We start from the raw sequence: 26,819 nt of genomic DNA, 5'->3' as shown, positions 1-26,819 counted from the left end.
TCCAGTAAATATTATTTATTTATGTACCAAATTGAAGCATAGTAAGTTGATATAAATAAAGGTCTACGATAATGTGAATTATTTAGGTCTAAACAGACAGCTAGCGAACTAGTAGAAATAAAAATGTAATAGCAAAAATGCAACAATGAACATACTAATAATGCATGGAAATAAATGCAATAACCAGTTCGCTACATCAATAGCAATATTTTATTAAATAATTGGAATGACCCATATTTCATTTAAATTATTCTTTACTGGGAAGGTATTTTTATCTATCAGGAGGACTTAGTGTTTAACTTAAAATATTGCAGTTTGTTTTAAAGTTAATGATTTAAATTAGGCAATCTGACCACAGTCTTTGATAACGATTCTCTTAGAGGTCTTCCCAGACTGGCTGCCAAAGGTCTCAATCTGCTTGACAACTTCCATGCCTTCAACAACATTCCCAAAGACAACATGTCTGCCATCCAGCCAGGAGGTCTTGACAGTGGTGATGAAGAACTGGGAACCATTAGTATCAGCACCGGCATTAGCCATGGAGAGGACTCCAGGTCCAGTGTGCTTAAGGGTGAAATTCTCGTCTTCAAACTTATTGCCGTAGATGGACTTTCCCCCAGTGCCGTTATGGTTGGTGAAGTCCCCTCCTTGCAGCATGAAATTGGGGATGACACGATGGAAAATGGAGCCCTTGTAACCGAAGCCTTTCTCGCCAGTGCACAGGGCACGGAAGTTTTCACACGTCTTGGGAGTGACGTCACTTCTCAGCTGATTACAAAACAATACAAAAATGTTAAGATTTGATGTGAAATTTACTGCAAAAACTATTTGTAGTGGGCACATTTGGTTTAAGTTTCGAAGGTATGTAGGACAGGGGCGTGCCGCTTCATAACAGGAAAATGTTCTTCGCATCATGTCCTTTAACAGCTTCATAAATTAGATAATGTAAGAAATGCATTAATTGCAATTTGAAGTGCATCGTACCTACTTCAAAACCTGCAGACGCGTGACCTTCATTCGCTTAACGAATACCTACACTTAAAATCTTCCATGCGAGAATTAGGACATTGATCATATATCTATTTATAGTATCTGACTATGGGTTATTGATTAAGAAAGAATGATTTTCTAGATTTAAAATTGTAAAAAAACTCCTAATAATTTACGCCTTTGAAACCAACTTCCAGATCAAATTTACAAGGGCGTCTCGCGTAGCGTGGTCTGCGAACGTCACGCCGGCCGGGACATCCGAATTAAAGATCAAAACTAAATTATGAGATATACAGCACATACCTCAATAACAATTTTTCCCAGTGGGGCATCGTCAACAGTGACGTCGAAGAACACTCGTGGTAGAGACATTTTGCCGGTATTAGCAAAGTAAGCAATTTACAAAACCACCACAATGACAAGGCGTCTCTCGTCAATGCCGGGCGGAAACAGAAATGAAAGTGTCTATGGAAATTATCCAAGTTCATAAACTATAGACTAATACAGACTATCCTAGGCTCTAGAAGCTACCAGAAGCGACATGAACAGCTATTTCCTTGAAATGTTCGATTACTTTAAAGCATTTTTTATTAAGGCGATTTGTACTAATTAAACTATTCTGCCAGTTCAATATCGCGTTATGATTTTTTTACATAACTTCCTAATAATAGTGTTTTTAAATATCCCAAGAGACATTACATTTTTTGCAGGTACTCTCACGGTGCATTTCATTAAAAATGCGCGGAGATTAGTAATAGACTTATAAAAGAACTGTCCGTAATCATAGACGTCAAGTTTTGACTAATAAATAAGATTATGTAGGTCTGTAGAAGTTGATAGCATGCGTTTTTCTTTCCAAGCACTCATTCAATTTAAGATACATTTAATCAGATCAGATTTAAATATTTTTTATCCTGACACAAATTATATTTAAAACAAGCGACCAACAAGAAACTACACACCTACGATAAGATCTATTTTTCTAAAACGGAGATATAAAGGCCAGCACCATAAATACTACAGTAGTATTCATCAAAAAAAAAAATTATGGCTTTTGTATCATCATCAAACCGCACAATTACATATGTCGGTGGCACAGGTAGTTAGAAAATTAGTGATAATTGAACAGATAATTGCCACACAGTGATCTGCAGCTGTAATGCTTGCTTGAATGCTTAGTTATTCGGGAAAAGGTGACTAACCCATAGACACAACTCACGGAGATTCTGGTGGGATCTTAAAAGGGGTTCGGGATTCCAATCTGGTGGCAAATTCTGCGAAGCATTGCTGTTGATAGCTAGTAGCTAGTGTTAGCAAATTCTTTCAGGTTGAGCCGCGAGCTCACTTACCCGCCCGAGTGGAGCTGGAATGGCCCCTTAGGCGACCAGTGGATGGATAGGAAAAAAAATGTACGCGACTTTATTTACAACAGTTTCATGATTAATCATGAAAGCACTAAACAAAATTGAAGTAATATCAGTAATCGCACGGATTACCGTCGAAGTAAGATTTAAAGTCAGCTATTTCAAATTTATTAAAATTACTTGAAAAGAAGCAAAAACATGTAGAAGTGAAAAAATTAACAAGTGCGGCTGCTTGTATTCGTTTTCCTATTTCCTAAGCTCTAGCGGTTACCGCTACAGTTTAACCGTAGTGCGGATTAGGCCTTACATTTCACTGTATCACACATGTTAGAGTATAGATTTTATACTAAACATTCTCATTAAGTGACTGTGTGTTCTATGTTTTACAATAATCATATATTATACTGACTTTTGGGGGGGCTTTTTGGCGAGAACGCGAGGGGCGAAGTTGAGTATCTGTGATAGTGCACAAATGTGGGAAAATGAAAAAAAACCGGTGGACGTAGCTTCTCGGGATTTTACAAAAGATATTATATTTCATCCCATATCATCTCATTTCACTTCATTTCATTTCATATTATTTTTCATATAAAAAATATTTCTTTAGAATTAAAATAGACTTGACCTTAAAGGTCTTAGCTACCAGGTCATAAAATCTAGTAAAAAAACTGGACTTTTTGGCGGGAACGCGAGGAGTGAAGTTGTGTGATTTGTTTTGTCTATTTAGTGTTTCTTCAGGTTTTAATGTGTAATAACGTTGGTTTATTAACTGTTTAGTATGATATATACTATAAAGTGCACAACTGTGGGAAAATAAAACAAAGCCGCTGGACTGCTTCTCGAAATTATCCAAAAAGTTCACTAACAAAGTCTCAGTAAATGACCACCATTTTACTGACATTATATTTCATCCCAGTTGATTAATGTCTCAGATTAATCATCTTCATTTCATTTGATCTCATTTCATTTCACTCATTATCATTTTTCATAAAAATAAGAATTTAAATTAAATAAAACGTGCCCTAAAGGTCTTAGTTACCAGGTCATAAAATCCCTTAAAAAATCATTAATCATAAAGTGATAAACGTAAGCAAAGCAATGTGCGTGTGCGTAGTAATTTTCTAACATTTTTCATTAATTAGAACAAGTAATCATTATGCATAATTAAATGCATACTCAAATTAAAACTACAATACAATAACTTAAATATGTCTATAAATTTCTTCCAATGGTTTAGTATTAAAAATTAAATATTTTGACTAGATTATAAAATGAGTTTAGAATCCATAAAATATACTAGAGGTAGTCTAGAGATCTTAGATCAATTATTATTGCCTTTACAAACGAGATATATCAAAGTGCGAGGTGTTGAGGATGGTTGGAAAGTAATAAATAAAATGCAGGTGAGTTAAATGGCCATTCAATTAACAAGAACAACAGTAAAAGTTATTATTATTATTATTACTACAGACATTAATATTAAATATATTTAACAGCGTTCATTACACTATATACACTACTATAGCTGCATGATATAATTTATAAGTCAAAAATTACTGTCTCAAGGTGGGTGTTGTATATGGGCTTCAGTAACCAATTAGGGCAATGATAATATTTGTGCATCTAAAAATGCTTTAGATCCACAAATATTATCATTGCCTTTAAATTGTATTCGATATACTGTTCTACTATCGATTCTATATACTATTATAGATTCAATCTCAATCAACCACTTTATGCCATGTTAATAACAATTGTACTTTGTAACAATGATAAGATCCTAATGAAAAAATACAATGAGTAATGCTCAGAATAATATCATATAAAAATATATTTCAGGTCCGTGGAGCACCAGCTATAGCCATAGTGGGTTGCTTATCACTAGCCGTTGAATTATCACCTGACAATGAATCTTCAAAAAAAAACATGAGGCAAGAGGTCAGAATGTTTGACTTCATCGTACTGATAACATTTTATAAATGAAATAGCTTTGTGAACTAACCTAACATTCCATATCTTTAGAAAATCAATTAAGTCACAGTTACACAATTTCAACACTGTCTAAAAATTAAAGCAGGATCACAATGAAAATAACTCACTTTGTTTCATATGTATTCACTGTCGTAATTATCTCTTTGCACTGGAGAAGCATCAATATGATGCTCGACAATTTATTGCAGATTGTACTGGTGGACTATCACCATTATTAAATGATTTCCAGTTCTAAGCCAGCATCGCTTTTTGATATCTCTGCTCCTTTCTGCTATGAACCAATGTTCACAGTTTGAAGGGCAGCACTTGTATCAATATAAAAGAGACTTCAATCTTACACACATCAATATACAATCCAATCCAGTGTAAATGTCATCAATGTATGTAATGTCTGGTTTTCATTTTTTGGTTCTCATTGTCTGTATCTACAGTCTATGATAACTGCTTCACACTAGGTAAGCTATCCATCTTTTAGGCAAATAAGACTGATGGTGATTTTATTACAACAGACACAGAAAAACAACACAAAAACTATCATTACTCATATTAAATATTTTCTTCAGATGTGTAGAGTACATTAGTATGTTTCTAAAATTGAATAATGTTGCTATTTACAGATCGAAGGTAAACTTAACTATCTGGTGTCTGCCAGGCCAACAGCTGTAAATATAAAATTGGCAGCTGATGAGCTGATAAATTTGGCAAATACACTTTGTGCTGACGACAGTATATCAGCTGAAATTTTTAAAGAAAGGTTTGTTTTGTAATGTTATCTTTGATTTTTTTGATATTTTGTTTTTATTGTTAATAATTAGTTCTAAATTAAGATTACTGCTGTTTAGAAGACATGGTCTTTTATACTTTGGAATTGGTTGTTTACATTATGCCTTTGCTAACTATATCTTTTCTTTGTTAATTCAAAAATAGGTGAACACAGTTCCGGTCTCCAGTTTGTATGTGTTCCTTGTACTATGGATCGTAAACATATCATAAAATCCAGAGATCACCTTGAGACCAAAGACCCAAATCTCAATATAACATATATCTCTTTACGAATGAATCAAAAAAGCCTAGAGTTATTTTTCAAGGCAGAAAAGGATGAGATAGTCATATATTATATGCCTTTTTTATCTTATCTCCAATATTTTTTAGAGTAGCAATGTTTGCTGTCATGGCAGAAGATATATTAGGAGATATATTTTCATAATGCTATTGTACACATTAAAACTGGTTCATTTAGAATTATAATTTTTTTCTAAGGCTGTATATTTCAGGTTTATAGGCAGCATAGAGGATATGCTCACTAAAGATATACATGATAACAAAGCAATAGGAAGTTTTGGATGTGAAGCTATATTAAAAAATATAGATGGTGATAGTCCAGTCAGAGTGCTTACACACTGTAATACGGGATCCTTAGCTACAGCCGGATATGGCACTGCTTTAGGAGTTATCAGATCATTACATGCCACTAAAAGATTAGGTAAATATTTTTTGTAGGTATTTTATGCACTTTTTTAATTTATTTTTTAGATGGGTGGATGAGCTCACGGCCCACCCGTTGTTAAATGGTTACCTGAGCCCATAGATATCTACAGTGTAAATGACGCCACCCACTTTGAGATATGAGTTCTAAGGTCTCAGTATAGTTACAACGGCTGCCCCACCCTTCAAACCGAAACGCATTACTACTTCATATATAGAAATAGGCAGGGTGGTGGTACCTCTCATGCGGACTCAAGACGTCCTACACGAGTAAATCCTACAATAACTAATGTCATAAAAATTCACAGAGCATGTCTTCTGCACTGAGACAAGGCCATATAATCAAGGAGCAAGACTGACTGCGTATGAACTAGTCCACGAGAAAATCCCTTCTACATTAATTGTAGATAGTATGGTCTCTGCTCTTATGCACACCAGGAAAATAAATGCAGTCATTGTTGGTGCTGACAGGGTAAGTGAACATGTATTTGTAAGCATGTGGACTTATTTTTCAATGCACTAAGCATACAATAAATAAATGTAGCATTAGGGATGATGGTCAAATTTCAATTATTGACTGAAGATTAGTAAATATTCATATTTATTATTTATTATATACATAAATACCTACTGGTAAAAACAACAATTCAATTATTAGTTTAAGTGAATATTGATCGATTGTTAGATAATCAGATTAAATAATAGAAACTTCCACTTCTAGTCAGTAATAGAACCAAAATATTTATACTTATATCATAGTGATTATAACTACCTTGATACTGCTGAATACAAATCTGTAAGTATTACCTTAATACTCCGATGTTTCAACAGAATCAATATTGATCTGAACTCTAATCGAAACTGAAAATATACCCTAGTTTAAGTTCATAATTTTATCTCTGAAAACAGGTTGCCGCTAATGGGGATACAGCAAATAAAATTGGAACGTATCAAATAGCTATTGTAGCAAAATATCATGATGTACCCTTCTACATAGCGGCTCCGCTTACATCCATAGACATGTCTTTACCATATGGAGAAAAAATTAAAATTGAAGAACGGCCCGATAGGGAAATGACTCATATCGGAGAACATAGAATAGCTGCACCAGGTAATGTATTTTTTTTTATTCTTTAAAATATTGTTGGTTTCATGGTTCCATTATCAACAGCAAAACAAAAGGAATGTTGATGTCACAAAATTTCCCATGTCTTAATTATGTTGGGATGTTAACATACATTTCTTGGCAATATATATAATAAGCTCCCGGCCTATCTGCTGTTGTAATATAAGCAAATATATATACATATATATATATATATATATATATATATAATAAATATAAGCAACATGTGAGTAAGGGAATGTGAAGTCTCAATTGTACACATTAATGGTTTCCATAAGTATAAAATTAATCTGTACCTCAATAAACAGGCTTTATATTGATTATTTTATTTCTACACCACAGATACAATAAATTAGAGTTTAAACTATTTCCAGTCTTATCAGTTTTTTTTCAATTTAGTAACTTTATACATCTTAGAGTTCATCTATTAATTTACAGGCATAAATTGCTGGAACCCTTCATTTGACGTAACACCGGCATCTCTAATAGCAGGCATCATAACTGAAAAAGGTGTATTTGCTCCTGACAATCTAAAAAGTGTTAAAACCACGTAACGGTAATAAATACTATAACATAATATATATACATATATATATATATATATATAAACGCGAGATTACTTCGTAAAAGTAGTTTTAATTATGCCTTCGACTCGTGAAAACTGAAGAAAATACTATACACGTATATAAGACGTTCCTGTAACCTAAGTGTAATTAATAATTTAAGCTCAAAATCAAATTAACATCTAATGTTGTAAAAGATCCTTAATCAAAGCCAAATTTTATAATAAAGTGATTATCGAAAATTTAAGTCATATTTTTTAATTAAATAATAAAACGGCAAGCGCGCCGTGGGCAGAACACGAGCCAGATGGTCAGATCAGTGTGCTTAGTGCGAGTTCTTTAACGCTCTCGATAGCGTAAAAATTACTAGAATTTGTATGTTTTTATTGGTGGTAGGACCTCTTGTGAGTCCGCGCGGGTGGGTACCACCGCCCTGCCTATTTCTACCGTGAAGCAGTAATGCGTTTCGGTTTGAAGGGTGGGGCAGCCGTTGTAACTATACTGAGACCATAGAACTTATATCTCAAGGTGGGTGGCGCATTTACGTTGTGGATGTCTATGGGCTCCAGTAACCACTTAACACCAGGTGGGCTGTGAGCTCGTCCACCCATGTAAGCAATAAATAAATAAAAATTCAATTTGGACAGCGCCCCTAGCGGCAAACGTAGGCAAATGCTCGAACTCCATACAAGTTTTTTTTTTCGGGTCGGGGATCGAACCTCCTACGAGGTCCCCGCGCCTAGGGGGTGCGCGGGGTATGGTGGACTTCACGATCAGCAAAGTGTTGGGAGCACAACGACGTCGGTCTCCGCAGTACGGCGGCCCTACCAGGCCGCCCGGGCGATGCCACTGGTGTTCCGGGATACCCCCGCTGGGCCAGAACCAGCCTGCCGGGTCGGAACGCGATACACCGCCGACCGGGTTGATACAAGTCTGAGCTAACTTTACGTTAAGAAAGCGGTTGGTGATCGTGTATACCGTGCGGTCCGTGCCACCCATGACCGAATACTATGAAACTTCACAGAATGTCGTCGTCGTGGCCTAAAGGATAAGACATCCGGTGCATTCGTATCTAGTATCTAGCGATGCACCAGTATACGAATCCCGCAAGCGGGTACCAATTTTTCTAATGAAATATATACTTAACAAATGTTCACGATTGACTGCAACGGTGAAGGAATAACATCGAGTAATAAAAATCAAACCCGCACAATTCTAATTTTCGTAATTACTGACCCCACTGCTCGTCAACATTCGCAACATCTTGCTTTTTCTTAAAACATGAGGTCAGCGAATGGATCTTTATTATGAGATAGTGGATGAACCACACTAATTCTTTTATTATTTTTCATGAGCTTCAAGTTTTCGGGCATGCTGATTTTCAGTTCATGAATCAAATTTACAATGAACTCGTTGGAAGTCCTTTATCTTGATTTTCCTATATTTTATCCGTCCTTAATTCCTATGGAACTACATTTCAGTGAAAAGCACAAAACTGGCAAAAAAAAGTTTTATCTTGGGGTCAGTTCATATTGAAAACAACCCAGATCTCGTTCATTTAGAAGACTTGGTAGCATATTATGTGTATTATCTATGCTTGATAGTGACAGATTCACTGCCTTTTTTAGTACCTATGTACAACACCAACATCATCGTCAATATCGCCACCATCACCTAGTCAGAATCTATTACATTTTGTGATCATTTTCGTCAAATGATGGAAGTGATTACAAACCACCCAGCCCTGATGCAATAAGCTCTGATTCTGGAAATATTCAATCAAATATTGAAAAAAAACTCAACCAGAAAGTTAGAAAAAAAGCTACCAAACGATTGCGAACGGAGGAATCAGAAGGTGAAAAGTATAGTCCTAATTACGAAACTCCGAGTCCTAGGGCCTATATGTTTCTGTAGAACATTTTTGTAACATTGCCTTATTTTCGATCTCATTACAGTCTCTGATTTTTTTAAAATAATAATTAGTTTTTTAATAATAAATTCAATGAACAGCTATAAATTAACGAGGTGTAAAAAATAAAATTTCTGTAATATGAAGAAACTATGCGAAACTCCTTTACAATCTTTTTTTAAAACATAATTGTTTTAAACGATGTGCCATTAATTTATGGAGGGTAGGGTAAAGAGAACCATCTCTGTATGAAAAAGTGTCCGTTAAAATCTGCTAAATAAAGGTGGCGCTACAGTAGCAACCGGGTAAATTTAAAGTAAGGCGCTAAAAGTTATTAAAATAAGATAGAGAAATAAAAAAGGACGAAAGAACTGTAAGCACTACAAATTACTACAAAATCACAAAAACTATTTTATTTAATGATGATAAGAAAATGCAATCGATGTCTACACGTTTTACCACAGTAAAATTTTTAGGTTATATTGGCGAAATTAGTTTGGACTACGTAAACATGCGAGGTCTTGTATATTACACTGTCACTAACTACTTTAATTATATATAAATATATTAAAAATAATATATTAATAAATATATTAAATTTCCTAACTCCGCATACTTCAATCAGTTAACAACTGCTCAATTCATATCATACCCTGTGCCTATGCTAGCGCCATTCTGGGGGATTTTTGAACCGTTATTTAGTGCTGAAAGTGAAACACTTTTTCAAGCTTCTACCATATAAGACGGTTCTCCTTACCTCTACCCTCCATACACTAATATTACATTATGTGTAATATAAGTGCAATAATAATATAAGTGCTTTATAAGTGCAATGCAATAATAATTATCCATGGAATTATCCTTAGGGACATCTTTTTTTTAAGGAATTTTATGACCAGGTAACTAAGACCTTTAGGTCATGTCTTATTTTAATTTATATTCTTATTTATAAGATTATATTTTATATATGATTATTTATGATATTATGGAGTAAAACGAAATGAAATGAAGATGATTAATTTGAGACATTAATCAACTGGGATGAAATTAAATGAAATGAGATGAAATGATATGGAATGATATATAATCTCAGTAAAATGGTGGTTATTTACTAAGATTTTTTCAGTGTACTTTTTTGAGGATTCCGAGAAGTTACGTCCAGCGGCTTTGTTTCATTTTCCCACATTTATGCACTTTCACAGATATTATACGATTAATAAACCACCATTATTACACATTTAAACCCGAAGAAACACTAAATAGACAAAATAAAACAAATCACACAACTTCACTCTTCGCGTTCCCGCCAAAAAGTCCTTTAGGGACGTCCTAGTCGATTTTAGTACAGACTATAAACAGTTCAACCATCATCACCAGTAACGTACCTACCTAATGGGGTTGGCCGGTTAAAGCTTTTCTCAGATGTCGCCAGCGTAGCTTGTTCCCTTGTCACAGAGAGCCGCCATTTTGTGTGTTTTGCGTTCGTGATATTTCGGCATTTTGTGACTTTGATACGGTTCTTATTACTTTCTAAGTAGTGCTAAACAGTTTTACAACATGTATTCCAACTGGATAGTTAAAGAATTAAAGGAGGAGTTGAGAAAACGTGGTGCATCTTTACGAGGAAAAAAAGTGGATTTTGTCGAAAGGTACAATGTTGATGTTTTATTTTAACTTAGAAAACTTCTCTCAAACTGTTTCCGGTAGATATTATTATAATAATATTAAATTGTGTACCTTAAGAACTTTATTCCTTGTAGCATGTGCAAAAAGAATTGCTCACATTACACACATTACCTACCAACTAATGTATTATTTTATTTTTTTCAGATTAGAGCCATATGACCAAAATTTTAATTTTGAAACAAAATTAAAAAATAGCTCTAGCAAAATATGCTAATATATATGATTTGCTAGTGGAGCCATGTGGCATTTTCATTAGCCAAGAGCGCCCATATCTTGCTGCATCTCCTGATGGTGTTTCGGGCGAAGAAACTATAATTGAAGTGAAATGTCCATACGCTAGCAGAAAACATGAAATAAATATAACAACGGTGCCTTACTTAGAACAATGTAACGGGATATTGTCTCTAAAAAAAACCTGCACATATTATTATCAAATCCAAGGGCAGTTATACTGCTCAGGCAAAACATACTGCAACTTGGTTATTTACACCTACAAGGACATCAAAGTGATTTATGTTGAAAAAGACAATAATTTTATAAATAATATGATAAATAAATGTGATATCTTTTATGAAAATATTTTCAAAGAAGCATTGTATGAAAAATATCTGTATTATAACTATACACACTTGTCGAAATAAATAATCAGGAATATTTTAAATTATTTTTATTGACAATTCCTTCTCTAAAATTACATAACATTACACATATGAAATATATAATAAGCTTAATTAGTAACATTCAAAATTGATCTTCTATTGATATGCCGACCACTCTACTCCAGCGATACCTTATATCAATGACATTGGCATAAGTGTGATTAAAACTAATGAAAACTTAGATGCTGTTTCCAACCCGGTGTAGTATTGCACTGTCTCATCGTCTGCAAGTAATAGCTCTGTAGAGAACAATCTTAATATATTGGATGTTTGAGTTCCAATAGTAATATGATGCCTTGTAATTGTTTCATCTATACTAGAGTTATTATTTTCTATTAGAATTTCTTGAGAGACATTTGAATCAAAATGCACATTGCTGTGTTCTTCAAAGGGTACGAGTTTGTAACCTTTGTTCTCTATTTTTTGTTTCTTCAGAAACTGGTTTCATATTCCATGAAAATATAGATGGTACAGCACCTTTCTTCAGATATTTATGTTAATGTTTGACACCTACAACACAAAGAAAAACATTTAAATATACTATCACAAGGACACCTGACCATGGTTCAAAATATTTGTTATTACAATGGATGCAGCGATTTAGATAGAACTTTCAATAGTAACAGCTGATAATGAACAACAGCTCATGAGGAATGCGTTTCCTCCAGTCTGATTTTGTGTTTGTTAAAAGGTTCCTTAGAACATAAATCTACTTGCAAAATATGTTAGCAACGAATAGTGTGCCTAACTAATTATTATTGGATTTTTTTAATAAGAGAACAAAGATGTGTGCTACACCTAGTCATGCATTATAAATATTTGACAGAAAGAAACATACCTGTGTATTTACTAATGTTTTCATAGTCAGATTCTACAAAGTGTTTACGACATAACCTCGAACTTTTTGTGGGAGTACTTTTTTCCCGTCAAATGGCCTTTAACCACAGTCTTCCAATTTTCTTGACCTTCGGAATTGATGTACTCCAATTTCTGAGCATATTGGCACAAAACAACGCGTCATTGTGCTTAAAATAATTTTTAATCAAAAATTCCAATACAAATATTGAATGTTATGGGAACAATGCACACAAGCGCCACTTTGACAGTTGCCAACCCCATTAACGTGGAATTCGACTCGGCGTGTAATTAACATAGTCTAGTAATGACTTTCGCAGATTGTATTGCCAGTTGTTCGATAAATGGATGTTTTGTTCTTTATTGTAGTATCACAACACCGCAACCCGTGCGACCCACCGCAAGCCATGTCTTTGAAGGTTCTAGTATTCAAAAAATACATAAACATGCATTGCGCAACACTCTTAAAGAACTTCAAGAGGAAGGTCTCAGAATGTTTTTTATTCTTAATTTGTGGGGCACTTCGTCAAAGTAAAGAGTTCTCGTGAAAATTGTAATAGTCTATGATCTTAATCAAAACTGTTTTCAACAAATATTTTATCTGTGCGATTCTGTGCCTATTTTCCAATATGTCAGGCATCGGGGGAGTCGAATATTTATTTTAATTTGTTTTAATTTTAATGACAGAAATAGATAAATATGTAATAAATTTAAGTTTTAAAAAAAAAGTGGAATTGTTATCCGTTAGCTAAATACATAATATAGAATAGTTGAATTGTTTCTGTTAAATGCAAATAGTATACGTTTTGTGTTGATATTTATTGTTTCGTGAAGTTGTCTCCCCTCAACAATGGTGTAATGATTTCGATGGTTACAGTAAACGGACAATAGTGGTGTTTATAAGTTTTAATGTAATGTAAATAAAAAATATTGTTCATACGCGCATGCGTTCATCTCGAAAACAGACAAAGGTTTTGTGTGTGGTTTTGAAAATCAGCTGTATTTTATGTGCAATGAGTTAGCGAATCAAAAAGTGTTCAAAAGTTACAATGTTTAGTGAAATTGGATACATTACATTTCTTCTACTTGCTTTACCATACATTGAAAGTGGTAAGTACATTCTTTTTTACATTCCTGTACAGACCATTTACCACAACAGGCCATTGCCAACTCAATACCTACAAAATTTCATACCTAAAACTCATTAGTAGTAATCTGTTCCTATTTATCATTTGTAATTAAAATTACAACTAATATAAAATAAAAAACCAAGATTTTTAATTTAGACTCAATATTATCTTATTTTATGCCTCAAAATCCTTCTCAGAAAAATCACATAATATTATCATTCTCATCAAATAAATCTCTCAAAAAAAGAATGCCAACTCTGAATTTTACCATAATTTTAGTATTAAACTGATGAACTACTACTAGAATATTATTACCTTATTTGAGGAGAAAATGAAAGCTAGAAAAATATATAAATAAAATAAAACTATGACTATATACATTTAAGTTTCTGATTTTGAAAAGCCACAAGTATACTTATTACAATGTATCTAGTTGAATTCATTTCTACAATACATTTATTTAAACCTATGTTATTAATTTCTTTTTGTTTCAAAAAAAGTTCCATATTCAATTGTCCCATAAAAAACAAGCACATTCCATTGCATAGTGTTTTCAATAATACTGATTTGAGAACACTGAAGCCTATTGCTTCAAAACCTTGACAATCAACTAACTTTTACTAAAATACTTTCTTCTTTCTATATTTTTAATTAATTTATATTTTATTAGACTCTAATAGTATGTTAACAAATTAGTAAAAAAGAAATTATTACATATATTACTTTACAGGAATTTGATTTATGAAACCATATTTTCTGGTATTTTCGTTCTTTGATATTAGCTGAGATGTGAGTAAAAAGAGACAAAGACAAAAAATAATTTAGAATTCTATAAAGTGTTTAAGGTCTTTCAAAGTATTGCCTTGTGTTCAAAACACTCTCAAAAACACTTACCTTATACCTTTAAAATAGAATGGATAAAATCCCTGAAATGAGTGAATTGTGGGTAGAAAGCTTATCACGTTTGAAAGAAGAAGTATGAAAATCAATTTTAAAGCCTCTATTATAAGGTTTAGGGAAAAATACTACAGATAATACATATATAACTACTGTGATTTACTTTCAACTAAATTCAATTCAATTGTCAATTACCCCTGCAAACTTGGGATTGGGTTGTAAATTTTCCCATCAAATACGACAAGCAATTTTTTATTTCAAAGTTAGTTAGAATATAACATTAATTTAAAATTTTGCACCTTCATAAGAGTTTTTTAACTGTTGTTAAAACTATTGTGTGATCTTGGTAGGCGAACCTACCTGATGTGAGTGTACCATTCATGGATTTAGATCATACATTTTAAATTACTAAGAATTCAGTCATTATAATATACAAAACTAAACTTTCTCATACAAGGACTTGCTAAAATGCTCTTCATGTTAAGCCTGAAATCAGTTCCGATTGTAATATCTATCATAAATCTGTGCTCGTAGTTACCTAGATTCGCTTAACAATATTTGGTGGCCTTATTGATTGTCTAGCAACAATGAATGTACACTGGAATTGATGTTCATTCATCTATCAAAAACTTTTGTTTTAAATTGGATAAATTGCGCAATTTTGTACAATACGATATCTTGCACATTCAAGGGTAATGATTCATTCCTAGAGCTATGTAATCGAAATTATGAGCTGTAATACCATTTTAGTAGTTCAGATTGAATTTTTAATTTCAATTATTGCTCAGTTGGGTGGATGAGCTCACAGCCCGCCTGGTGTTAAGTGGTTACTGAAGCCCATAGATATCTACAGCGTAAATGCGTCACCCACCTTGAGATATAAGTTCTAAGGTTACTACTTACAACGGCTGCCCCACTCTTCAAACCGGGACGCATTAGTGCTTCACGGCAGAAATAGGCAGGGTGGTGATATCCGTGCGGACTCACAAGAGGTCCTACCACCAGTAATTACGCAAATTATAATTTTGCGGGTTTTATTAATGATAATTTGATACATGTAAAAAATAAAGTTTGATTTTTGTATATGAGTTTGTTTGTTATTATATTGAACTTAGAATGAAACACTGTACTTAAGACACCATAACCTAGGTACATATATTATAGTGTAAAGTAAAAATTGGAAAATAATCAACAAAAAAAGATCCATAAAGATTCTTTAATTAAAATATATTTCCAAGATGTTTGGAAATCACAAAAAATTAAACAATAAAAAAAATCAAATGACACTAATTATGTATTTACCTTGATTTATGTTGAGAATATCAAAATTACCAACATTAATTAAGAAAGAAACCCAAGAAGCCTTGAAAATGGTTATACTGAGACTCCTATAGGTCACAATTTTACCATTTCGTAGAAGAATAAGATTGTTCGGCCATCAGATGAGTCACGATTATGTATTGCTCCGCGTTGATAGCGATCCGACCGATTTTTGATGACTCGGCACGATTGTTAAATTTTAATTTGCTCAGGATCACGCTACGGGAGTCATATTATAATAACACGGCTCCTCTGGCACGTTGTCCCGCTCAGACCTGAAGCACTGCGTTCACCATCACCCCCCACCCGTCACACAGACACTGTATGTAAACCTGAAATGCCTTCAGTCGGATCACCCATAGACACAGCCCACTGAATTTCTCGCCGGATCTTCTCAATGGGTCGCGTTTCCGATCCGGTGGTAGATTCTGCAAGGCACTACTCTTGCTAGGGCCAGGGTTAGCAACACTACGGTTTGAGCGCTATGACATGTCCTTCTTCAAACGAGGCTTGTGGAGAGTATTAAGCGGTAGGCAGCGGCTTGGCTCTGCCCCTGGCATTGCTGAAGTCCATGGGCGACGGTAACCACTCACCATCAGGTGGGCCGTATGCTCGTCTGCCTACAAGGACAATAAAAAAAAAAAGCCCCGTGAGCTCACCTACACGTCAAGGAGAAGCTGAAATAGCCTCGCTAGGCTATCAGCATAGGTAAGGAAAAAAAAAGTCGGATCATCTAAATTAGATTCTTACGAAATCGTTAATGATGAACGGCCGATAGTTTGACTATTATGTTTCAAGAAGATGGCAACCCTGAGTGCAAGTGCCAATACATTCAATACATATAATATTTAAGCGCCGCAATCCTATTCAGGTTTTCTATATCTTCCATAATTCATTTAAAAATACGTAACGTAAAAGATAGTTCGCTCCTAAACCGATTGTGATACCATTAATGTTACAATAGCTGAAGAAGTGAGTAGTTTAATGGAATCGATGTTTTTCATAAAATTAGCTGCAGGCACAGCAAAACATTATCCTATTTTACTAGTAACGTATAAAAACAAATATTTAATTGCATTTAGCAACATTTTTTTTTTGTTCAAAAGAATAGACGTGTTCAGGGCCCTTCTGAGCAGGAACCAAAATTTTATTGCATTTATCAAGTTAATTGATATTTTTTTCAAAAGGATATAGGCCCTTCTGAGCAGGAACCTATAGACGTAACGATGTAAATGCCCCAGAGCATGCCCGGCGTGAGGTCGAAGTTATAATTGCATTAGAACAACGGCTTCGCTACCCTTGAAAGTGGAACGCATAATTTTCTTTTGCGACACAAATAGACAGGTTTCTGAACAAATCAGTGATCAAGAAGCGAATTCGGATGGCGAAATAGAATTAATACTCCGGGAAGCCGGTCCTGTATCTCGATTTTATGAGACTATTATCATAAATCATGTACGCGTCTCTTCATGGATTATCAGATCTATTAGGAACGTATTAAAATCTGCATCTTTGTATACGTTTCATGTTTATTTTGTAAGTTCAATTGCACAATACGAAAACAACAACTGTTAGAAATAGTAATACAAATCTGAAACCTGGTGGTAGGACCTCTTGTGAGTCCGTACGGGTAGGTACCACCACCCCGCCTATTGCTGCCGTGAAGCAGTAATGCGTTTCGGTTCGAAGGGTGGGGCAGCCGTTGTGACTATACTGAGACCTTAGAACTTATATCTCGAGGTGGTTGGCGCATTTACGTTGTAGATGTCTATGGGCTCCAGTAATCACTTAACATCAGGTGGACTGTAAGCTCGTCCACCCATCTAAGCAATAAATAAAAATAAAAACCTGATTTCATGCATTATCGACAATCGTATTGCATGTAGAATGGATGATACAACAGTTGAAAGGAAACCACTGTGGATTTACTGGTCGATTGTATAACTCCAACGTAAATGTGTGCGTATGAATGCATAATGTAATTAAATGTTAGCGACAAATCATCAAGGAAAAAACTTAGTCTTGTTAATGACAATGCTGAGAAGTGAGCCAGTGATTACAGGAAAAGAAGAACGGATTCTTAATATCTTATAGCGACCACTGCACTTATTAGCTGATACAAATAAATAAAATTGAAATGCCCCTATGAGTTGGCATTAAATGTCATTCATATCACAAATTTCCCGTTGAATAAAACCAAAACATGCATTTCCATGCTTTATCTTAAAATTTGATCGAACTAATCTTCGAAACGGTAAGATCGCTTCCAACGAGACTTTTTTTTGGCAGGCTTGTAAGAGAATGATCTAATTTTGTTTTAAATTTCGATTAAACACTTATTAAGGAATAGTTTTATAGCAACTGCTTAATAAGTTTTTAGTAACGAATTGAACTTAAGTGTCAACCCGGTTACATCTAGTATAATATAGTTCCTGTGTAATACCGTTGTTTACGACCTGGTAGGCGTTGCATTCAGGTAAATTTGATTTATCCCTGTCGTGTCCTAGTTACGCAATGCCCACGTTGTCGGAGCGAGAGCCGCCTGTAATCGTGTGAAAAAAGCTAACGGCCTCGTCATTGCGGGAGGAAATAGCGTTCATTTATGTACGCCTATCTGCGTACCCTCAGGAACAATCTTATGAAGACACGCAGATAATAATAATATAGAAGGTGCTAAATTTATTCCGGATAGCGTTTCTTTGTAAATGTTTATTTTAACGACTCATGTAACATTAAGTAAAAATCGTAACGTGTTGACGGCTTTATTGGCAGTTCTAAAAACATACATTTATATTCTATTCATAAGTTATTAAAGCCTTTCTTTTTAATATACTAAATATACGAATTATAAATGTGATGAATCCTACAATAAAGAAACAGCTTCGTCATAATGCTAAGTTCGCATTTTATAAATACATTATCGCTAATACGATTTCTTCACGGCCAAAAAATCCTCGCTCGTTGCCAGTTCTGCTTACTTTACCCACTATCTTCGCTTGTTCTCTTATAGTGATTAACCCTTTATCAGATTGCGAGTCCTTATTTCTTTCCATATATTTGTATACTTGTGACAGATAGTACAATAAAGTCGCGAAATGTACATACATACATATATTCCAAAAGACAAAAACAAACATTAGATGAAACATCAGCTGTAGTTAAGTTACCGGTCATGACTATTCGTTATTTTGTGTTTAAATTATTATTTTGCCAAGCTTTCTGATTTCTCAGTAACGTGATGCGGAACGAAAAGCGAAATGTTTTCGAGAGGTAAACACAAAAATCTAATATCTGTGCGGTAGGTAGGTTTCATCTTCGGAGTGCACAGCAGGTTGTGTGATTGATGGTGATGATGGATGGTGGACCTAGACATTCGAAATCAGCAAATCATTTCGATTCTCACAAAACTAACTGTGGTGATACATTTAGAGTTCATCCATAAGACCTGGAGCCACCGCGGTCATCCACACAGCGTTTCCAGAGATCTTGTTTGCCATGTAACATCCGGCTTTGGAATGAGCTTCCCTCCACGGTGTTTCCCGAGCGCTATGACAAGTCCTTCGTCAAACGAGGCTTGTGGAGAGTATTAAGCGTTAGGCAGCGGCTTGGCTCTGCCCCTGGCATTGCTGAAGTCCATGGGCGAGGGTAACCACTCTCCATCAGGTGGGCAGCATATTCGTCTGCCTACAAGGGCAATAAAAAAAATTTGAAAAAAAAAATCTAACAAACGCATAAGTACATTGATAATTTCCGATAATGTCTAAGACCCAATGCACAATTAATTCCTTGTCTTGTAAGCAAACTTGTTATTTACAATTATGGATATCCGTGATTTGTTTGTCATGGTCAGACTTGAAGTTATGTGCGAAAAACATTTTATTTCCCTTTCTAATCTGTAGAACACATCATATGAAATACCAATATCTTGAACATGAGTAACGGAAATGATTTAATAACAGTACATAGGTACCTACGGAAAACACCAAATTCGGATACAAAATTCAAGTATTCTCTGTAAAATGAACACTACTCTTTATAAAATACATGAATTTGTTAGCGTGAAAATGCACTCAAGGCAACGCGTCTATTTTAGAACATAATATCAAAATCATTCAAAATGGGTCGAACGGCAAACCACGAGATCGGTCCGAGACGGTGAGTTCAGCGAGGTGACGCATCGGGACAACGAGCGAGTTGTGACGAGTTGGTTCGTTGAACCGAGGCCACGAACGTGACGTATGTGTGTGTCACTTAAAACATTGTCCGCGCTCGCGTCCGTCGCGGCGGCGTCGCTTCGAACTACCAGTTGCTAGTTAATTGTTACATGTAGGTATTAAGCTACTACTATACATTCGCACGATACATTTCCGACTCCTGTCAATTTATGAAAATGAGAAACACATTTTATTTTTACCATTATTAATATGTATTAATTGGTCCGGGCCAGTGTTTTAAGCCTCCATTCGATGGTACATTTGTTTTTTTTTAGATATGAAATCGATAAAATTAATTTAGTAGAAATGGTGTAAGTATACAAATTGTATAGATTTTATGGATATTTAAAGATCAACGATAAGAGCCTATTTTTATAATAAACAGTTACATCAAAATAATATTGAATGTAATTGTACAGCGCAACATGATTGGCAAAGAAAGTATGTAACAGATTACTGTTTATAATAAATACTCCCATTATTAGCATTAACAGAAGAGGCGAGTTAGGGTTTTTTGTGCTATGCGGACGCTAAAAATATATCCTCTGAATTGAAATACAGTTGTATCATTATTTGCAGGAACTAGCTAACGATCTCTGCAGTTGAGTTACGATTGTAACAAGCTCGTAAAAATATAGTGATAGGTAGGATTTCTGTGACTTGTTCTCTTTGACTGAATCGGCTTAGTAAAGCAATAAAAACCAGCCTGCATACACACGTGTTTGCTATGCTGTGTTTTTAATAGATTGCTCCGAAACTGTGTACACAAAATTATAATGTCGTTTTCAGGGTTTTACGAAACAAAGACGTCAACGGTTTTTTTAGTGGAATTAGAAGTTAGATATAATACAGCAATTAGAATTATCTGTCTATTTAACGTACAACTAACTTTTTTGTCATCGCCAGCTGCTTTGTTAGCAAACGTAAAATAGAACGTCCTTTACAAATATACGTAGGTCCAACCAAGAGAATGCCTTGAAGGTTTCTGAAATGATCATTTTGAATTTAAATAGTGCAGCGAATATATTTTTTCTATTTTTTTTAATTGTTTCTCGTACTGCACGTTTTTGAACATCTGATAAAAAAATGCATGTTTGTTCTGAATGCAAATAAAGCAGTCGTTACGGCTTTAGGTCTATTCAATTTGTCTTACCTTGTAATAAACTCGCTGACCCCAATGTCCTTGTAATTAACTCTCCTAATACCAGTACAATTAGAAGCTGGCGTTACAATACGCTTTAGATTCTCATGAGCGTTTGCTCTCTGTACACTCTTAAACACGAATAAAATAGAAGTACTAATGTCAGTTTCAGAATTCTGAATTCGTTATGTAATGGTTTTTCATCACGAAATAAATGCAAGGAAAGCTTTGCCACGGGGTGTATCATAAAAAACCCTAGAATATAGTATTTTGTTTCGAATAAAGAATAACTATGTTGGTATCATAGCGAGAACAGTGCCATTGTCTGATAAAAATAATTCCATTATAGATTTACAACAAGCTTATGTGAATTTACTTTGACTGAAGCAAATATTTAACCTGATAATTTTTGTTTATATAGCAGATTCCAAAATCGTAAACAATCTTGATTTTACCTATGACATTAAACCAATCTCCTTGTTACCTTTTTAAACATTAATTTTTATGCGTCAAGATAACACAATGTAGTTTTAATATTATAGGGCAATTAAAAAAAGTATAATTAATAACGATCCATTTTATGCTGATTAAAAAAAAACTACCTTCAGTTTCCATTTATTTTAAATTAGCCTGGCATTAATTCGGGCTCATTTTTCACTTAGAAGACAAAGGCAAAGTCACCAAATGAACAACAATGGCATTTATATGAATACTAAAATTCAAGCAATTCATTTTTAATTTCAGTCAAGTTCAAATTATTGACCGATATTTAACTTCAATCTGATGGTTGAAAAATCTGTCCGGCGACTTATTATTTCGTAAAAGTGTATGGTATCTATATATTAATACGTGAAGCAAAAACTTTGTATCCCTTTTTACGAAAATTGCGCGGACGGAGGAGTATGAAATTTTCCACACTTTTAGAGAATACAGAGAAGAAGTGCATAAAGCTAATTTTTTTTTTAAATAATGCATAAAAGATACAGTAAATCAATAAAGAAAACATTACACACACTACATACCATGTATTTGATGCACACACGCATGCATACTATTTATTGTCAAACTTTTGTTCTTGACGTTTGGTGAAATTTGTGATTATCTATATATATAAAAATGAAACCCGTTTTCCGTTGTCACGACATAACATGAAAACGGCTTGACCGATTTGGTTAATTTTGGTCTTGAATTATTTGTGGAAGTCCAGAGAAGGTTTAAAAGGTATAAAAATATGAAAATTCTCGGAATTAAATAAAAATAACAATTTTGTTTTCCCTTTGACGTGTCCTCCGTCGGACGGATTCCTTTTGTTTGTTTTAAGTTTATTCTATATAAAAGTTTCGGTCTTTTATTTATCGATTGAGACACTACGAAGTCTGCCGGGTCAGCTAGTAGAAGTATAAAATACAATCATAATAGTGTACAAACTTACAATTCCAATTAATTATAGTCGAATTTCGACTACTGCGGGACCTCTAGTACATAATATTACATAATTCAATCGAGCATTTAATGTAATTGACTATCTTATTTACGTTACTCGGAGTAGGGTAGAGCATACTTTACCCATGGTCATAATCCACTGAGTTTCTCGCCGGATCTTCTCAGTGGATCCGGATTCCGATCCGGTGATAGATTCTGCGAAGCTCTGCTCTTGCTAACGTCAATGTTAGCAAACTTACAAGTTTAGTTCGTGAGCTCACCAGTCACTTAGGCTTCCAAAGATTAGGTAGGAAAAAAGTATACTTTATTATGGACCAAAACATAATTTACTTTGAAATTAATCGATAGTCAGGTCTAATTTCTTCAATAGGCGACATACTAAAAAAATGCAGTAAAGCGCTTATCGGAGATCATAGACACCACAACGTGATTACTTCGCAGTACAAATAGGTATGATGGTGGTGGTGTCTACCAGTACGGACTCACAATAGGCTCTTCAATCGATGAATGAAATTAACAATTATCAATAATCAATAACTTTCCACTAGAACCATACGAAAGCAAATTATTTTAAATTATGTATTGCTGACATGCAAAATCATGTGACTGGCGTGAATAGCTAATATTTTCGAGTACGTGTTAGTACTTACTAGGTGTGCTCGCGGTTACACCATACTTATGTCATATGATTTTTTTTTCACCTTTAAAACATATACGAGTCATCAGCTGTATGGTACGGCATAGTTATCCTACGGTGGCTACTCAGAATCAAGGGAGCTGTGTGCTCGTCGGCATTCCAAGGTAATGAAAACCTTCATAGAATAAATAATTTTCCTTCATTAAATATTTTCTTCAAAGATAAAACATATACCGTTGGTGTTAACAGAACCAAAATTAAGAGCTTGCATGATTATAATACGTTTAATTACATTCTGTTTATATTACACTGAAGGCTTAAGCTACTTATGTAGATGAATTTAGGTTTGTTCGTTTCTTTTTCTATATCTATATCTATACTCTATACTAATATTATAAAGAGGAAAGATTTGTTTGTTTGTTTGTTTCGAATAGGCTCCGAAACTACTGGACCGATTTGAAAAATTCTTTTTCCATTAGAAGCTGACATTGTCCCTGATGAACATAGGCTACTTTTTTTAAAAAAAAATTTATTTTATTTTTTTGGTTTCGTGTGTGTTTTAATGTTTCCGAAGCGAAGCGAGGGCGGGTCGCTAGTATATAATATTTTGCTTTGACTAGATGAATAGTGTAGGCGAATATAAGGTGTAATAAAAAATATATACTGTCAAGTATATTAATTATACAGTGATGTACCTTTAATAACACTATTATATAGTAATTAATGATTACATATTTACTAGTAATCATCACATTGAAAGATTTTTATGAAATATTGCACGTATTATAATTTCGAATAAGTTTCCAAGCGTTCCCTGTGCCCTTGGCATAATGTCCACAAGAGATGTTGAGTCTGAGACTTAGCTTGTATGCACACAAAAACAATAAAAAGTTACGAACAGATAATCTACACGTACAAAAATTATAAATAATATATTATAAATTATAAATCTGTTAAATGTGAATGAGTAAATGCCAGTCTCAGATTAAAAGATGGTTAACATCGCCTCGTTTTTTTTTTATTTTTTTATTCCTAGATGAGTGGACGAGCTCACAGCCCACCTGGTGTTAAGTGGTTACTGGAGCCCATAGACATTTACGACGTAAATGCGCCACCCACCTTGAGATATAAGTTCTAAGGTCTCAAGTATAGTTATAGATATTACTGTTCTCGTCAATTCTGTCGTAAACTCATACTGCAGTCGGACTTTTCGATTTTGAGGGTAGTCCTCATTATACAGCACTCTACAGTTCGAATTTGGTAGTAGAACGCATAAATTCAATTGATGCAGTCAGGTAATCGTCTGTAGCTGACAATAAAAATATTCAATAGATCGAGATATTCAACAGCTCTGCACGAAACTACACTATGTAATGAAATGACTAAGTAATTCCGTTTAGGTCGAGGCTCTTGCCTGTTATTAGCCACAAAAAAAAAATCGGTTACGCAGAACTGCTTAACTGTGAGGTGAGGTTCTAAATTGTGCTTCAACCTTGGAGGTCGGTCACGCTTCGTTGAGCATGACGCGGCAGACCCACAGTCTGCAGTCGATATCTTCGATCCATTATGAAACCTTATAAATTGTAATATCAATTCAGGATAAAATATATTTTCTTGTAGCCCAAATTAAAATAAAGCGAGCTTAACTTAAAAATAGGTAATTAAATTTAAGTAAAAACGATACAGGTCAAACGTTTTCAGAAAGAAAAACAATTTATGAATGAAACAGTAGACAGCTAGCTTATCATGTAAAATAATCAATAATATTTATCATACAACTTTATTGGGCACGAGTTCAATAACCTCTAAAGTCTGGCAAGCGCTACAGTACAACATCCTTGTGATCAACATCTAAACTCACTAAAATTATATACCAGCGTAGGCGTTATTTATGTCGATAATAACATAAGATTGGTAATGTTAAATATTGATAAAAGCGCACAGAGCTAACCAGGAATGCGGTTGTTATCGTGACTCGAAAATATATTACTATTTTACTATAAATTAAATAGTTTTATAATAGTTAACATCGAAAATATGTAGTAATAAGTTTGTTATGTATATTTAAAAGCGAACTGGCAAACGTAACCTGTTACTCTATAAACTTATTTAGAACTACATATTATACTCCGGTGCTTAATACTTCGTATTTATTTCAAACCGGTCCCAATTCGACCCCATTCCTTTCATCCGTAATGTGGTTTAATACATGATAAAATACTTGGTTAATTTATTTTAAACGTAATGATAGATTAGCGTCTTTATCATAATAATTCAAACGTCCGAGCGAACTATCACGGATATATTGATTAATAATACACACGGCATGTAAAAGCCCAACAATCTAGGGCTATTAACGGTCTCGAATGGCGACTAATTGTAAAGTCGTGGCAGTGAGCCGGTTGTAAAACAGAGTCATAACATTCCATAGACGTAATATAAAAAGGAATAACGTGTGGAATACGCAGAATTTAAAGTTCGTGGTTTTGATGAAGCTTCAATTCTTAGGAAAGAGTATCTTACAAACAAGAGTAGGATGGTATGGCAATAGTACTAATAATAAAACCTATCAAAATGGAGGGAAAATACTCAGAATTATGGGAGAGACTTCTCGAATACACGAAATAATATTAAAATCTAGTTACTATACCGGTAATACATCGGTTTCGATTTCGATGCCTCCAATCAACACTACACTAACTCCAAATTCGTAGGTTTACAGGAGAGTTTAAACGAAAAAAGTTGATAAATATATCTGCAATAATAAAGATTTTATGGTTTTTTCTTGTGTAACTAGCTGATTTACTCATGCTTCGAACCCCATTAATAATGAATTTGTAATACTTTTAAAATAGTGAAGCGATTTGCGTGAAAAACGAAAATTTCAAAATTTTGAGTTATAGTAGTGTTCATTGGAGGCATCGATTTGTAAAATAGGCTAAACGTAACGCATGAACGCTCTAGAAACTACATAAAATACGAAATGCGGCCTCTACTATAATGTTGGGTTATAATGGCTATATGGAAACCTTCAAAAAATAAAACGCGAGTTTGTCTGCTCTTCGATACCATTAAAAAAATATGTCTTAAGCTTCATTTCACTGGTTTTATTACGTCTATGCAACGTGTCTGCTTGGTCAGACGTTACTGAGGCGCAGTCGGCTGTCGGATAACGTCACTCAGATTACATGAGCTGAATGTAGCTGAATGATCACTGACGGGACAAAACTAAATGATGACTCATGACCGTCTAAACTCGACAACAGTGAGCTTTATTTATAGCACAAATAAAACACAAATAAAACTCATACTGATGATTTTGTTTTTTTGTTAAATTTTAATTATTTTTTAACTGTTTTCTTGCCAAGTCGTAGCGAAGACATTTAGTAACTTCTTGACGAAACTACC

At 34.2% G+C, this 26,819-nt stretch overlaps 3 protein-coding genes and 1 long non-coding RNA gene across 4 annotated transcripts in view; 2 read left to right on the top strand and 2 right to left on the bottom strand.

Annotated features, from left to right (window-relative positions):
- On the bottom strand, positions 1–1,454 carry Cypa (cyclophilin A). The gene is made up of 2 exons (XM_028170177.2): positions 1,294–1,454; positions 1–768 (listed from the first exon to the last, which is right to left on the bottom strand). Exons 1-2 carry the CDS (start codon positions 1,360–1,362, stop codon positions 340–342), a joined length of 498 nt encoding a protein of 165 aa, XP_028025978.1. The 5' UTR covers positions 1,363–1,454; the 3' UTR covers positions 1–339.
- Positions 1,455–3,416: 1,962 nt separating this feature from the next.
- On the top strand, positions 3,417–7,767 carry LOC114239817 (methylthioribose-1-phosphate isomerase). Its single transcript, XM_028170217.2, has 7 exons — positions 3,417–3,757; positions 4,194–4,292; positions 4,964–5,100; positions 5,621–5,829; positions 6,140–6,303; positions 6,741–6,942; positions 7,396–7,767. The coding sequence occupies exons 1-7, from the start codon at positions 3,626–3,628 to the stop codon at positions 7,509–7,511; spliced, it is 1,059 nt and encodes a 352-aa protein (XP_028026018.2). The 5' UTR covers positions 3,417–3,625; the 3' UTR covers positions 7,512–7,767.
- A 4,000-nt stretch (positions 7,768–11,767) lies between these two features.
- On the bottom strand, positions 11,768–12,917 carry LOC149502378 (uncharacterized). Its single transcript, XR_016323610.1, has 2 exons — positions 12,613–12,917; positions 11,768–12,284 (listed from the first exon to the last, which is right to left on the bottom strand). It is a non-coding gene; the product is annotated as an uncharacterized LOC149502378 (long non-coding RNA).
- A 319-nt stretch (positions 12,918–13,236) lies between these two features.
- The window catches only part of kuz (zinc-dependent metalloprotease kuz), a 60,637-nt gene continuing 47,054 nt past the window's right edge, over positions 13,237–26,819 (top strand). Inside the window, exon 1 of the mRNA XM_028170055.2 lies at positions 13,237–13,739. Coding sequence (XP_028025856.2) covers positions 13,679–13,739 — 61 coding nt within the window. The 5' untranslated portion in view covers positions 13,237–13,678. The remainder of the gene's footprint in view (positions 13,740–26,819) is intronic.

The sequence above is a fragment of the Bombyx mandarina genome, chromosome 09 (genome assembly GCF_030267445.1).
Source record: "Bombyx mandarina strain Sakado chromosome 09, ASM3026744v2".
Classification (NCBI taxonomy): domain Eukaryota; kingdom Metazoa; phylum Arthropoda; class Insecta; order Lepidoptera; family Bombycidae; genus Bombyx; species Bombyx mandarina.
This window is presented reverse-complemented; position numbering and strand designations above follow the sequence as displayed.